Source organism: Chaetomium tenue, assembly GCF_020726465.1.
Source record: "Chaetomium tenue strain MPI-SDFR-AT-0079 chromosome Unknown F5144scaffold_7, whole genome shotgun sequence".
In the NCBI taxonomy this organism is placed as follows: domain Eukaryota; kingdom Fungi; phylum Ascomycota; class Sordariomycetes; order Sordariales; family Chaetomiaceae; genus Chaetomium; species Chaetomium tenue.
Window position 1 is genome coordinate 246,013 of NW_027117335.1, and position 14,707 is coordinate 260,719.

General features: G+C 55.9%; 4 protein-coding genes across 4 annotated transcripts; 1 reads left to right on the forward strand and 3 right to left on the reverse strand.

Moving 5' to 3' along the window:
• Positions 1-1,026: 1,026 nt before the first annotated feature.
• F5144DRAFT_379482 (uncharacterized protein) lies at positions 1,027-3,025 on the reverse strand. The gene is made up of 3 exons (XM_066784590.1): positions 2,712-3,025; positions 1,168-2,645; positions 1,027-1,118 (listed from the first exon to the last, which is right to left on the reverse strand). The coding sequence occupies exons 1-2, from the start codon at positions 2,754-2,756 to the stop codon at positions 1,305-1,307; spliced, it is 1,386 nt and encodes a 461-aa protein (XP_066638551.1). The 5' UTR covers positions 2,757-3,025; the 3' UTR covers positions 1,027-1,118; positions 1,168-1,304.
• Positions 3,026-3,166: 141 nt separating this feature from the next.
• Positions 3,167-7,371, forward strand: F5144DRAFT_623830 (Gryzun, putative trafficking through golgi-domain-containing protein; the record flags this gene model as incomplete). Its single annotated transcript, XM_066792170.1, has 3 exons — positions 3,167-3,708; positions 3,782-5,333; positions 5,393-7,371. Exons 1-3 carry the CDS (start codon positions 3,439-3,441, stop codon positions 7,369-7,371), a joined length of 3,801 nt encoding a protein of 1,266 aa, XP_066638552.1. The 5' UTR covers positions 3,167-3,438.
• Positions 7,372-7,871: 500 nt separating this feature from the next.
• On the reverse strand, positions 7,872-10,820 carry F5144DRAFT_498846 (uncharacterized protein; the record flags this gene model as incomplete). Its single annotated transcript, XM_066786290.1, has 2 exons — positions 7,872-9,841; positions 9,905-10,820. The coding sequence occupies 2 exons, from the start codon at positions 10,818-10,820 to the stop codon at positions 7,872-7,874; spliced, it is 2,886 nt and encodes a 961-aa protein (XP_066638553.1).
• A 2,217-nt stretch (positions 10,821-13,037) lies between these two features.
• Positions 13,038-14,355, reverse strand: F5144DRAFT_585130 (Golgi apparatus membrane protein TVP18). The gene is made up of 4 exons (XM_066789678.1): positions 13,867-14,355; positions 13,750-13,765; positions 13,509-13,604; positions 13,038-13,421 (listed from the first exon to the last, which is right to left on the reverse strand). The coding sequence occupies exons 1-4, from the start codon at positions 13,901-13,903 to the stop codon at positions 13,121-13,123; spliced, it is 450 nt and encodes a 149-aa protein (XP_066638554.1). The 5' UTR covers positions 13,904-14,355; the 3' UTR covers positions 13,038-13,120.
• Positions 14,356-14,707: the final 352 nt, after the last annotated feature.

Sequence of the window (14,707 nt, forward strand, 5' to 3'; positions counted from 1 at the left end):
CGCAACTTCTGGGTCTCCTTTTCTTCCTTGGTAAGAAGGTCCTCCCACTTCAGGAAGAAATCCCGATGGGTCGGTGTTAGATGCTTGACGAACTCGTCAAACTTGTCGCCTAACCCGCTTGTCTCGCCGTTGCCGCCGTCGGCGAGCTTGTGATAGGTGAAGCACGATGTCTGGGCATAGCACCTGGTGCACGTGTTCTTATCTCTTTTCATGGGCGGCAGCTGAACGCTCCGTTCCCGGATGAAACTGGCCAACTTGTTCCGTTGCATAATCATATGCTGCAGATCGCGCCGAATCGCGGGGATGCGTAGGGTCTGCGAGGTTTCCATGTAGTACAGGACGCCATAGACGATTTCGATGTCGTATCGATCCGAAAGGAGGAGATTGTACAGCATGGTCTGAGCTTGGTGATTTGATGTGGCGTTCTTTCCAGTCTTGACCTCAAAGGGGACTGTCAAGGTCTGAGACTTTTTCCCGTCCCGCATCGTGACCTGCACGGTAGCATCGATGTTCCCCTTCAGGCCGTACATGGGGGACCAGACGTGTTCCTCGACGTCGAGAAGCTTGCTCACGCACATATCAACTTGCTCGCCGTTCCTCCCTTGTGCAACTGCGCCTGCCTTTGGGCTTGCAGCTACAAAAGCCTGTGCCCAAGTCCGTAGCTCAGGCATCTTGGAGAGTAGGTGGGATTGGGCATCCTCGAAGGTGACCTTGATGACATAGAGATCCTCAATGTGAGTTTTTAGAGTCTTGTTGATTACAGACTCTAGAAAGCCCATGTCCCACTTGTTTGCCATCAATGCCTCTTGGAAGATTTCGTGGAGGATGGTGCCGTAAACTAACGGGGGGGTTGACTCGCTGGTGGCCTTCACCCGGTCTTGGAGAACAGCACGGCGTGCGCAGGTGAAAGAATCGGCGACGACGGTAGAGGAGACCAGTTGGTCGGGGTGTAGGATGAGGGTATTGTGATTGTTGTCAATGATACATCTACCAGAAGGCTCGAAATTGCCGATAATATGGACGTAGGCTTTGGGGCTGGCCTCCGTCTCGTCGTACCAGTCGTTCCTGAGATGAACCGTCTTGACAGCGTTTGTTCTCTCGGCTTGTACAAGGAGGATCTGAGCCGAGTCAGCACGGCGCTTTGAAAGAAACCAGGGCACTTCTCACCTTCTCAGGATATTCTCGTCCATGCTCATCGAAATAGGTGCTCTCGAGGACATTTGTGATCAAGTACCGCTGGATGGCCTTGGGCTTCTGACTAGGCTGTCCAATGCTTTAGCGTTTCGTCGTTATTTTTCTGCTGGCTACCCTGCGGTACGTACATTGGTCGAGAAGGGCTGAGCAGTAGCCTGTGTCGCTGACAGATCGACGGCATCAAAGTCGGCATCGTCGAAATCATCACCATATGCACTATCGTCTACCCAAGCATTGGCCGATTTGTGCTGTTGTCCGTGGAAGGGATTTTGAGACGCATGCTTTGCCTCTACCTCGGCTACCAACTCTTCGGCCCCGTCAAGAAAGTCATCATCAAAATCACCAAATTCATCGTCAGCCACTTTTGGTGGGGGCTCGGGTTGATGGTTCAGTTCTTCCACGGACACGACCATAGTAGAGTCGTCTTCCTGCACCGGAATACTCGCATCAAGCCCCAGTAACGTTTCGTCGTCGAAATCGTCATCCCCGTAGTCGGAAGAAGCCTTGTCTCTGAAGGAGATCCCGGCATCGGATTCTCCGGTCCTTACCCCTGTCGACTTCTTGGCCAAGGGAGAGCTTCCGTGTTGCCGTCGTGAAGGTGATTGTCTGATGGGACGTTGGGTGGTCGGGGATTCTCTGAGGGGTGACCGCTTTTGTGGTGAAGGTTTCGGTTGGGTCGACTTGGATTTGATTTCTCCGTTGACAGTTTCCAACAGAGCCGACACCATAGATGATTTGGAGTCTGGCTGGGTTTTGGCGCCCGCAACATCTGCGAGGTCTGATTCAACCCGCTCGGCTTTTCGTCGTTTAGGCCAGTGAGCACCACAACTGATTGCCTTTCTCAGGGGCCTTTCGCTGCCCAGTGCGCTGCCATCCTTGGGACGAGGAGAGGACGAGACCATGAGTTGGGCAAGCAGCGGGTTCGTCAAGCCGGACGGGCTAGTATTTGCTCCGGGAACAGAGAAGCGGTCCCACAATTCCATTGCCGGATCGGCCCGGGGCGTCTTGAGGACCTGAGCAAGCTTTTTGGCGCCGACGGCAGGTGTGGCGTGTTTGGAGGCTGGAGATGATATGGGCGACGAGCTTCTTGCGCGTTTCCGGCCCTTGCGCGGGATCAGCGGCGACATGGCAACGGGACGGCCAGAGTCGTGGTCATTGCGCCAGAGGATGCGCTCGCCAGGGGAAAGATTCTCGTCGTCCTTCGGCGCTTCGGGTTTGCTGAGCAGGTCCTGCCACGCGGTGCGGCCGGCCGGCGTAACAGCATTGATGACTCTCTCTGGCGCGGGCGGCGAGGTGTGCTTCGATGTTGCGGGTTCCGGGTCTGCATTGGGCAGGGTCTCGAACTGGAAGGCCTGGAGCTTTGATTTCGTTTTCGTCGAGACGGGGAAGGGAGGTGGAGGGACGATGGTTCGCGGGGCGGGGTTACTCCTGGATCTCTGCCATTGTGGACGCTATTGATGACAATATTAGCATCTATCAACATCCAACCCCATTGCTAACAACATGGTTTCTCCGACCTTGGGACCGCTGCTCTGCTCAGAAAAGGACTTTGTAAGAGGCATTGCTCGTTTGGGTTGCGCCCAGCGCTACAAATGGTACATCTATGTACAATGTACAAACGCGTCTTGATTTGACGATGATGGCATCCGGTCACAGCAATCCAAGGCGATTAGAATACAGGACGGCGCTGATTTTCGAAAAAGGTGTCATCGGATTGCCCCTGCATTGCAAGTGATCGATGGACAGAGCTGGGCAGGTGGGAACCTGTGGGCCATGGGGGGGGGGTTGCCTGGTTCACTGAGCAATTGACAAGGGCCCCTCAGCGCGGGAGACGCGTAGCGCGTTCTTCAGGGTGGGAGTAACGGCAGGAACGCGACTGATCGCGCCCCACCACCGGAATGCAACCCATGCTGATAAGATAAGAGGCTGACAGGGGGGTCGCAACCTAGCTCCGGCACCTTGGTAGCTGCCCCGAGGCTGCTGTATCACATCACCACTTGCTCCACAATACTGCATCGAAGCCCCGAACGTCGAGAACTTGGAGATACAGAATTCTGCATCCAACGCTCCAGCACAGACGGAAAATCGAATTAGTGGAAATGCGCCATCACCGGAGGAACTAGCGATACTCCGCGAGAAGACCATCAGTGGCATCCACAGCAAGGCGCATAGACGTGGGTAATTGGCGGGGTCGGGTTCGAATTCAACAAACAACTAGGTTGCATCTATCTACCTAACAGCACCATGGACGAGTATCCTGCCGGTAGTTTGGATCATAGTATCCCATTTCTACTTACGCTTGGAACGCGGACGAACACGCCATATGATTCCGGTCTGAGTGCCGCACTCAAGGAGCAAGCCGTCCTCATCAGATCCGAACTCCCTCCCCTCGAATCCGACCAGGCGCATGCGCTGCTGCGTTATATCCAGGACCGCGATGCCTCCCAAATACCATGTAACGGGAGGGACGCTTCTGAGAGAAAATACCGGTTTCGGATCAAAACGGCTGAAAGGGTGGGTGCTTCGCCGAGGCGTCGGGTGTTGTGTGTTCCCTGTAGTAGCCTCGTTTCTGACTCGGCCCGTCTAGTCACTTCTTCTACCACCACGCCGTGCCCGCCTCCCGGAAGGCATAGAGTCCCCGCCTCCTACAGCTGTACTCCATTCACCGTACTCCCCTCTAAGCCCTGTCTCACCGCTCTACCCCGATGGCCTCATCGACACGCAATGGATCCGCAAACATCAGGATCTCGTCCCGGCTGTCCTGCTGTGCTTCTACACCCTCACATCCGACCAGAGCCTTGCAACATTGTGTGACAACCAAATAAAGACGGATGTGAACAATATCAGAGCTCTCTTGAGCCAGTCCGGCTATAAGACGCGGCTGGCGGTTGTGCTCTTGAGCGACCATGTCGCTTCTTCGTCTTCAGTTGATGGCCTTCAGGACAGGTTAGAGATTATTCGCAGGGGCTGTGGTTTGGATTCAAAGGCGCTATTCCTTGTGCCCGGGAGCGATTCCCAAGAGGAGCTTGAACGCGTCGCAGAAAACATGCTCACGACGCTCTATGTGGTGTCCGTGGAGTACTATAGGGACCTTGGGAGGCATGCTCGAAAGAAGAGGGGGAGAGGCATTGTGCCTCAGCCGACAATCCCCCCAACCTCCGGTACTTCGCAGACGCTTTCCCTCGCTGGCTGGAATGTTCGTTATGATTTCAAGTCGGCTGTTTTTGCCGAATACCGCCTGGAAATGGATGTCGCCTTGCGCTCTTACGAGCAAGCTTACGAGAACCTCCTAAGCTCCGAGTTAATGGAGCTCATCCCGAGCTGGAGTCCGCGATGGAACGAGGCTAGGTTCCTGGCCGATGTTATTGCCGTGCGCTGTCTGCGATGCTTACTGTGGAACGGCCAACACAGCGCAGCCGCCCGGAGGTGGCTCGCTCACCGCGAAAGGATAGCCGACTTTGTTGATCGCCGGGGAAGGGGCACCAAAAATTACGGTTGGGAAGCTTGGGAGGCACGATGGGCGATTGTCATGGCTGATCTCATCGACAAGATCGATATACCAGAGCTTTATCCTGCCACACTCAGACTCTATCTCCCGCCAGAGAAAAGTGTAATGGGGGAGCGGCTGCAGCCATGGGAATTGCTTCATCACCCAGGGTACTGGTACCGGCTTGCCGCAAGGCATTTGCAAGCACGGAAGGCCTTCGCGTACGCGATCCCAGAAGATGACAGGAGATCGCCTAGCGACTCACCAGCTTCTCACGTCGCCAAATCTGCCTTTGCATATGACACGTACATGTGCCCTGACCCTTACGAAGAATATCCGCTGGGTCGTCTAGGGGTAGACCATGGCAAGATGATCATTGATTGCCTAATGCGAGCTCGCGCAGAATTTCTAAAGCGACATCAAACACGATACGCCGCAGAAGTGTCGTTGGAATGCGCGAGAGATTTTGCTATGGCAGATGACTGGCAGACCATTATAGATCTCCTGCGCCCTATGTGGAAAGAGTTATCGTTAAGGTCTGAGGGGTGGATTGCCATAGCTGAGGAAATGAACTGGGCCCTCAGAACCGCCGCCATGGAAGTTGATGACGCCGAGATGGTGCTCCTCGCCGATTGGGAGCTACTCTCACGAGGTATGTTTTCCCCACGAGTTCTCCCTTGATCCAGGATCCGAACCCAGTTAACTCTGTAGATTTCTCGAAACGCCCCAAGTGGCATTATGATATCACGCGGTCGCTGGAAGACGTCACGCTCAGTTCCAAGCCTAGTGTTTCGATTAGAGACGGGCAGCTCGTATCGTTCATATCTGCCTCATTCCTCTTTCAAAGCGAAGAGGGGAAAGCCGGACAAAGCGTCCGCGGCCAGCTGTCGATCAAATCAAATGCACACGTGGGATCGGCACCCGTCGTTCTCAGCACTGTCTACCTGAGTTTCGACGGCAGTCTTGATGGCATCATTCTACGGCACCATGAAACAGCGCCACAAAGTCAGGGGAAAGCGGTCATAACTACAGTATCCTTGACCAAGCAGGCGGATAACGATGATTCTCAACCAACCGTGCCAGCCGAGGTTGGTAGTGGCGTCACACTCGTCGGATCTGCCAACTTAACCTTGCGACCGGGTCAAGCTCTTGTTTTCAACATGGAGGTACCATTGCGAGAGCCTGGCGAGACACGTGTGGACTCGCTCACTGTTAATGTTGCGACTGAGATGTTTGACTTGCGGCAGGAGCTCGCCCTCCAGGAGAGGGGGAATGAGAACCTCTGGTATATCTCTCCCTCCGCTACCAAACACGTCGCACATCCCCAACCCCTCGTCGTTCGAGTCCTACCAAGGCCCCCCAAGATGGAGGTCAGGTGCCCGGTGTGGAAGGAGCAGTACTACACGGACGAACCGATCGACCTCGAGTTTGAAGTTGAGAATGGCGAGGATGTCGAGGCGTTAGCCACATTAGACGTGGTCCTTTTTGGCGAGAAGCCGCCGGTATTCACGGCGTCTATCCCCGGGCACGAGGACCAGACCTCTTCTAGCATTCGCAGCGAAGAAACTAGGCTCTCAGGGGCGCCAATGGGCACCATCGGGAGCCTCAAATCCCTCACTGTCCGCACCCGGTTGCCACCCATCGAACGCTCAAGCCGATACGACCTGACGCTCAAGGTTACCTACTTCCTGCCGACCAACCCCGGCACGCCCATCTCACAGACTGCCATCTTCCAGCTCAACGTGGTAAACCCCTTCGAAGCAAACTACGACCTCCTTCCACGAGTCCATCCGAACCCTTGGCCAAGCCTCTTCGATCCTGACACCATTTCCCTTCCCATCACCAATGACAGCGACGACACCACGCCCCAACCCCCCACGGGCATCTCCCAAGCCTGGTCCCTCGTCACCCGTTATGCCTCCTTCGCCTCGGAGCCCCTCCTAGTCACAGACGTCGACATCGCCATCCAACCATCTACCACATCCCGCTGCACGACCACCACCAAGCACACCAATCTCCCCACCTCAGGCACCGGTCGCCTCATTCACCCCAAAACCATCGAAGAAGCCACCTTCAACCTCTCCGCCCAAAAACTCACCATCGACGACCGCAGCCACGCCCCACTCGACATCTCCCTCATCATCAAATGGACCCGCCCCAATCCTGACACCCCAAACACCCCCAACACCACGTCCCTCCCCATCCCCCGCTTCACCCTCTTCGGCACCGAGCCGCGCGTGCTCGCCTCCGTGACCCACCGCCGCGGCGCCCGCGGCAGCACGCCCCTCATCACACTGACCATCACCATCGAGAACGCCTCCAACCACTTCCTAACCTTTGGCCTGGCCATGGAGCCCAGCGAGGCCTTTGCCTTTTCCGGTCCCAAGCTCACCACCGCCAGCTTGCTGCCTGTGTCGCGGCGGGTGGTGGAGTATCGTCTGCTGCCGTTTGAGGTTGGTCCCACCGTGGGTGATGGGGCTGGGGGTGGTGGTGGGGGTGGTGACGGTGATGGTGCGGAACAGGGGGGTGCTGCTGCTGGGTGGTGGATCAGGCCTGGTTTGGTGGTGCGGGATAAGTACTTCCAGAAGGTGCTGCGTGTGATACCGGCTGGGGAGGGGGTGAGGGGCGGGAAGGAGGGGTTTGAAGTGTGGGTGCCGAGGTTGGTTGCGGGAGGGGGGACGGTTGGGTAGGTTTGTTTTGTTTGTTTGTTTACTTTTGGGGTGGTGGTGGTGGTGGTGGGATGGCTAAATGCCTGGTTAGGGGGTGTAGGGGGGGTTGGTGATTGCGGATGGGATGTTGGATGCGGAGTTTTGATATCTAGTTTGAGAACCATCTGCTACTGTGTAGGCGTATGTCCCAACACGTTTCCAGCAAGTTATCCCAACACATTTCCAGCAAGTCGTCACCGAAGCTCACCACAGTGGTGGGGTTGCATAACAACCAACCCAAACGTAACTCTCCTCCATTTCTATGTAATACTCGAATCGATTTGTCTATATTACTGTTGACAATGAGCGACTGAAGCACAAAATGAATGGCTTTTTTGTCTTGCTGCTGTAGCATCCAACGCAAACAGAAGAGAGAGAGAGAGAGATGGAAGGAGAGGAGAGAAACCACCGCCCGGATCACCACAACACCCACCGAGCCCCTCTATCTCAGCCGCCCACCAAATCCGTTAAGCAACCCTCTCTTAGTTCTCCACCACCTTCACCGGCTCCACTTCTCCGTGCTCCTCATCCTTTTTGACCTCCTCCTTGATCAGCGTCTCGCCGGCCATGTTAGTCGCAAGGGATTTGATCTCTTGCTTCTCCGGCTCCGGCTTGGGCACTGATTCGGGACTGACTGCGGCCTCGGTCTTGACCTCAGGCTCAGGCTTTTCCACGGTCTCAGAGTCAGGTGTGGTTTTTGGCTCTGAAACCTCCTTTTCTGACTCGACCGTGACCTGCTCCTCTTCCTTTTCTTCCTTTTCTCCAGAAACGGGAGAAACGGCAGGGATGGCAGCAGCCGCGGCCACGTCGGTCGCCTCGTTGTCAGGGGTTTCCTCCACTGGAGGCTTTTCCGTCTTGGTTTCCTCTGTCTTGGCCTCTTCCGTCTTAAGCTCCTCCATCTCAGGCTTCTCTACCTCAGCCTCATCCGCCGCAGCCACAGCCTCAGGCTCAGGCTTAGACTCCGACACCGACTGAGCCTTATCCACCACCACACCCGCACTCAACACGCCCTCATCGGGATCAATCTCAAAGAAAGTAGCAGCCGACACAAACCCAGACCCAGACACAGCCTGCGCCTTCTCCTCCGCCTTCACATCAGGAGCAGCTACTACCGCCTTAGCAGCAGGCGCCCTCCGCTGGGGACCCCTCGCGCGCCCCTTACGCGCATCGCTCAGAGGCACCTTCTCCTTGGGAGCTGCCGCCGCCGCTGCCTGCCCTTCCTCCTCCTGTGACGCTTCCTGCTGCTTAGAAGAAGGTGGCGCCTGCGGACCCAGCTTCAAACGCTTGTTCAGGTCGTTCATGAACCCGGCCTGCAGGGCGGAAATCTTGGAGCCCATCGGGCGGGCGGGCACGGCGGGTTTGGGGCGGGGTGGAACAGCAACAGGAGGTTCGGCGGGCCCGGGGCCGGCGGGTGTGGGGCTTGCTTTGGCAGGGCGTGCAGGGATTTGTGGTTTCGGGCGGCCCGGTACCACCGGCTTGTCGTCGGCTGAAAGTTGTCTGGGTTTGGGCCTGCTCGGGATGGCGGGCTTGTCGGCAGGTGAAGGTGCGTCCGGGGACTTGAGCTTGGGTTCGGGTCGCTCGGGGACGGTGGGTTTGTGGGTGTCAACGGGTGAAGGGGATGGAGCCTCGTCTTGTTGCGGCGTCGAGACCGTGGTCTCTAGGCGCAGGCTTTCTGGCGCGTCTTCCCAAACGTCGCGGCTAGGGAAGCGCTGCTGCATAGGTGGTCGGGCAGCTGGTTTCTCGGTCGCAAGGTGCTTCTGGTTCTGTGGCCACAAAGGCTTGTGCGCGGCGCGCTGCCCAAGAGATTCTTTCTCGGCAAGCTCCTCCTGGTAACGAGCAAAGGCCTGAACTGGGGTCTCTCCCTCCCTTGGTGGTGGCACGGCATTTCGGGTTGGCTGCTCTTGTCCGTCCAAAAACTCAGGGGTAGAAACCTCGGCTGTTTGGAGAACACTGCTGGGCGCATCTTCCCAAATATCGGCACTGGGGAAACGATGAGGATGTGTTGTTGTCTTGCTCGTCTCTTTTGTTGCGGGCTTCTTGGCGTCATTTTTCTCATCGTCTTCAAACAGGGGTTCGTACTCTTGCACGTCCTCTAGAGGCGTGTGCTGGAGCTCAAACGAGGTCTCCTTGTACAAGCTGGCGGGCCGACTCGTCGGACGGGGCGAAGGCCCATCCAATTCGGAGGCGGGAGACTCCACCGGAGCATGCATACCAGGTGGCAACGGATTCTTCGCGATGTCGTCGTTAGCTAATATGGGAGCAGTATACGGGCGCTCCGCATCGTCAGCGGCTAGCGACTCCGAGTCACTAGCCATTACAGACCGCCTCCGAGGCTCGTCAATGTAAATGGATGTCGATTTGGGCTCCGGTGACGCTATCCTAGATGCCGACTCTTCGAGCGCCTGCCAGCCGACCTGTTCGCTGGGAGTACCCGCATAGTTCTTGTTGGTACCTGAAGAGTGCCGTGTTAGACTCCAAGATAAAGAACCTTGTCCGGCTCATCAGCGAGACTTACCAACACCAGAACCGCGGCTCGCGGTCTCCTTGACGATCTTGTCGAGGTCTTCGCGGCTCATGGAAAAATCATTGGGACGGTCGTAATGGTGCTGCATATGTTCCTTCTTCAAAAGATCCGGGTGCTTTTCGTAGTATGCCCTTTCAAGCTTGTCCTGCGGTGCCACGCCGTGACCATGTAACCCGTAGCTGCCAGGGGGCAGATTTCCATGGGCAGATGTCTTGCGGACATGCCTGCTCTTGGAACCCTCGGACGACGAGGGTGCCGGCGATGGGGCCTGGACGTCACCGGCGTTTCTGTACATGGGCACCTGCAGACCGATCTCGGGGATTCCCTGCTCATCGTCGATATCTCTCTCGGTTCCAGACAGCTGACTGGCGGTACTGGCTTTCTTCTTGAGACTACGGTTCGAAGGCAAGGCGGGGTTCGAGTCCTCGACGCTGCTCGCGCGTCCGATGCCGAAGGAGGCAGCCCGCTCGCTGTCGGTGCGGGTAACGGCCAGGACCCGCTGCTTTGCGCTCGACGCAGGCAGAGACGGCTTCGGGGCATGGAGTTTGAGGTCTTTAGCCACAGTCCGTGTCTGCTCGGGATCGGCGCTCGTATCCTCGGTTGAGGCCGGGTCATCACCCAAAGCAGCGTATTCCTTGCCCTCCTCGCCGACAGACGGCAGCTCAACCGAGTTGGGGCGGTGAACGGGCTCTTCGTGGTCGCTCGGAAAGCCGAGATTCGACGGCTTGGGGGACTTGCTAAGGAAGCCGGGCTCGTTTAACGGCGACGGTGCGAAGCGGTCGGGGTTCGGGCTGACGGAGCGCAAGCGCCGGTTCGTAGGGCGGGGGGGAACCATTGGGGCCAATGTCTGTTCTTGAGCCTTGGACGGTCTCGGGGGTATGGCTGGGGGTTTTGATGTAGTGGACATGGTGGGCAATATGTTGGAAGTTGGCCGATTAGGATATGGAGATAAGGGGGACGAGTACGGCTGCCGTGGCTCGCTAACTGGCGAAAAGGTACGAAGTAGGTTGAAGGCGGGGAGGGAGGCGCAGGATGCAGGTGCGAGGGAGGGTAGGGCTCGAACGTCGGTCTACCTAAATCGATTTCACCTTTGGTTAGCTGCCGCACAGCAGGAAACGAAAAGATACGAACAAGGCTTGGGTGGGCGGTAAAGCAAGATAAGGCCTCTTTTGAAGCTCCGGGCCCCTTGGGAGGTGACCCCAAGGTCAATTCCGGCGTGTTTTATCAAGGCGCAGCTGATAACGGCAAGACAGTAAGAGAAACTAGGGCGGCCGGCAAGGTGCGCCAGATATGGGCCCGGTACCACGATAGGAGGGAGAACCGCCAATATGCGCGATAACCATTTCTTTTCGGTCACCGCTGACTTGCCATGCTTCTTGGACCCGGGAAAAACTTGCTTGCAGGGAGAAAAGACGGTATTAAATAACCAGACAGGTTGTAGACGCACTCACAAGCAGGTGGAGGGGTTGTAACGGAGTTTAGGTACGTAGGGATGTATGTACCAGCGCTTGTTAATGCGGGCAGTCTGAATTCGGCATGGAAGAACCAGAAAAATCCAAACAACAATAAAAGCAAAAACAACAAAATGCAATTGAGTGTTCGGATTCTCGAACCATGGGTTGTCGGTGGTTTGCTATGGCCCTGAAGCTGATGATGAAACTGGGTTGCGATCAGGGACAAGGCCCGAGCTTGTCGCTTATTACAACCACTCAATGAGTGCCCGATTAACTATTCGTCATCGGGCTAAGAGACGAATATCAGCCTTTTGTCTGTACATACTGTGCTCTGATGGGCCCTGACGAACATCATCCGGCCGTTCCTCCAATACCTCATTGTCGTCCCGTTTTAACAGGGGTTCTCTCACATCTCGGGTCCAGAACACTGGCAGCTGATCCAGTTGCGGGCTGCACGCAGCAGGGAAAGGCGGGGAGCACTGTGCGGGTTGATGTTTGAGCTGCTTGAGCTTGGATGTACACAGTATGAGGTACATGGAGCTTCAAGTTATCCTACCTTACAAGAACTTCCAAACTGCAACAACACTAATACGTATGAGATTCCTGATGAATAAAATAGGTGGTTTCATCCGACCCCCCAACATAGAAGAGGGCAAAACGGGCGAGTTCCCTCCGGACGATGTAGAGAGAAGAGAAGAGGGCATGCGCCACGACAAAGTACACACCGTGTGTTGTCTTTACCCCACCATCTCATCTCCACCGCCAACTCTGCCTTCGAGCGCCAAGCTGTCATTCTTGATCTTGCTTGGCCGGGCTTGGACAACTAGCAGCAAGAATTGCTCCGCTAGTTGCGAGGCTGTGTCATGACGATGTTATTAACTCCAGAACTCAAACCAAGGGGTTGGGTTATCCGAGGCTCGTCACCACAGTGAGCTTTGATATTCTGCATAACAATGGTGGGGCATCCGAGACGGCGGGGTCTGATCAGCTTCGGATGAGGGAGGGCAGGGGAGGTAAGCTTAGGTAGGCCCGGGAGCAAGGAATCAAGAAAAGAGGGAAAGAAGGAAAAGAAAAGAAGGAAAGGAAATCAAGAAAAAAGAGAAATAAGTAAAAGGAATCAAGAAAATATAAAGCAGTAAAGAAAACCAAGATGTAGAAGCTGTAAAGAAAAGGAAGTAAAATAAATTAAAATAAAAGAAACCGAGTAGGTAATGAAGAGTAAAAAACTATGGGCCTCCGAATGGATTTCTTTTTCGTTCCTTTAGTCGAAGGCTTCGGCGGTACCTACGCTTGGAGTTCGGCTTCTTTGGCCAAAGAGTGGTGCCTACATAACTCAAAAACCAGAAAGCAAGCCAAACGAGCAACGGCAAAAACCAACAGACATCTCAACGAGAGAAAAGCTCCTTATATCATTAAAGGAAGCCATAGACGCCATAGAACCAACTCCCTTCCTTTTTAGCAAATACAAAACATGGATAACCAGACACACAAATCATGCTCTCGTCTTGTTGTCTCTCGTTATCCCTACGCAGCTCGCGCGCAGCTCATCACTTCCTCTCCTCCTCACCCCCCCCGTACCCCCCTGGGAAGTAGGCGAGGAAAGGCACCTGGCCCTCCATAATCTCTGCCTCCTCGCTTCCTCCCCCCAGCCATCCCCTTCACTACCATTTCGCCCCCCTACTCTCACCCCCACGCCCTTCCTCCCCCCAAAACCCGCATGAACCAAGCCCCAGGCAGCCTCGCCCGCCCCCGCTCATACAATCATCTGCGCGACGCCGGCGCCGCCCAGGGTCTTGCTGCCGACGAAGGCCTGGCCCTTGATACCCGCGAGCAGGTAGCAGATGCAGGTGAGGGAGAGGAAGACGGCGGCGGCGAGGAGCGAGGTGGCGGTGGAGAGGAGGGTCAGCCACTGCACGACGGCCATGACGGCGTAGGCGGCGGCGCGCATGTAGTTGGTGGTGATCTTGCGGATGGCGTCGTCGAACTTGGACGACGTCGGGCAGATGCGCAGTAGGAGGGGCACTTCGATGAAGAGGATCACGAAGGAGGATGCCCTGGTTTTGTGGAAGGGGGTGGTTAGTGTGAGTTGGGCGGTTTTGTTGCGGGGTGGAGGGGGGGAGGGTTGGAGGGGTAAAACGTACAGGCATACTGCGCTGAGGATGATGATCAGCACGCGGACGGTGAAGAGGTTCGCGATGCCGAGAGCGAAGCAGAGGATCATGCTTAGGATACCGAGCCTGTGTATGCAATGGTTAGCGACTAATATCAATGGCGGCGTTCGATGCTCTGTCGATAGCCTATGCCGGCGGTGTGGGGATGGTGTCGCGCAGTCCATCGTGGCGTTTGCTTCACGTCCTGCGGTAACGAGGGAGAGGCTCTCACCATTGCCCGTAAATACCTGCAACGAACCGAGTTAGCAACCTATTCCACAGCAGAAGTTCCTAACCCGGTGTGCTCCCGAGCTCCAGGGAACTGAAAAGGAATATGGGGGGGACATACTGAAGTTGCGCGTCGCGAACTCCTCCTTCAACGTCATCTTGCCGGTGACCTAGGGAGGATGACCTCCAACCAAACAAATCCGGGGCTTTCGGTGTACTTTAGATACGGTAGCGATCACTAGCCTGCGATCGACAGTCGAGTCTCCCAAAGCGATTCCGGTCGCGCGAGTGCTGTGGCTTCCTCGTGGTGTTGATGCTGATATGGCTGTTTGATGCGATGCGATGCGATGCGATGCGCTACGATGCACGAGTGCCTGGCGTGGATGCCGCAAGGAGACAGTCAATGGAATCGATGGATCGGGATCTGAATAACGGTGGGCTCCGGGCTTTGTCTCGCAGGGGTCCTGTCAAAGGAAGATGGATGTGAGGGTTCGGTAAAAGCAGCAGCAACACAGTCGCTTGCTGGTTTTGATTGTTGGCCCAAAATATTCGCCCGGTTCGTCGTCGATAAGGTAACGTAAGCTCCTGCGCAGGCTGGCAACGGAAACACAGCTACACAGGAACATGTTGTCCATTTTGGCGGCCGAGCAGGCCGGATGGGTGGGGATCTCGCCAAGTGGGGCTGTGCTCAAACGGAGCTGGCGATTGGTCCCTGGTTGCTTCCTCAACCCACAACCCAACACCCAACGGTCTTGCGCGTTGCGGTCGGAAGTCGGAACTTGGGAAGGAAGGGACGCGCCATGGTGAAGCTGCTCAGCCCCTGCACTTGCTCGACTTACTTCGTACTTTTTTCTTTCCTTTTTTCTTGGGGCAACCTGGGTGAGTGATGAATGACCATCTCATTGTCATCAAAGGTGGAGTCTTCAACAGCTTTCCTTATCGATACGTTCAGTTGCTCACTT

Coding starts and splice junctions, on each gene's coding strand:
- F5144DRAFT_379482 (XM_066784590.1), bottom strand. CDS start 2,756: ATGCCTCTTACAAAGTCCTTTTCTGAGCAGAGCAGCGGTCCCAAG. Junction 2,646..2,711: donor AGCAGAGCAGCGGTCCCAAG/GTCGGAGAAACC, acceptor TGTCATCAATAG/CGTCCACAATGGCAGAGATC.
- F5144DRAFT_585130 (XM_066789678.1), bottom strand. CDS start 13,903: ATGACGTTGAAGGAGGAGTTCGCGACGCGCAACTTCA. Junction 13,422..13,508: donor ATCCTCAGCGCAGTATGCCT/GTACGTTTTACC, acceptor CCACAAAACCAG/GGCATCCTCCTTCGTGATCC.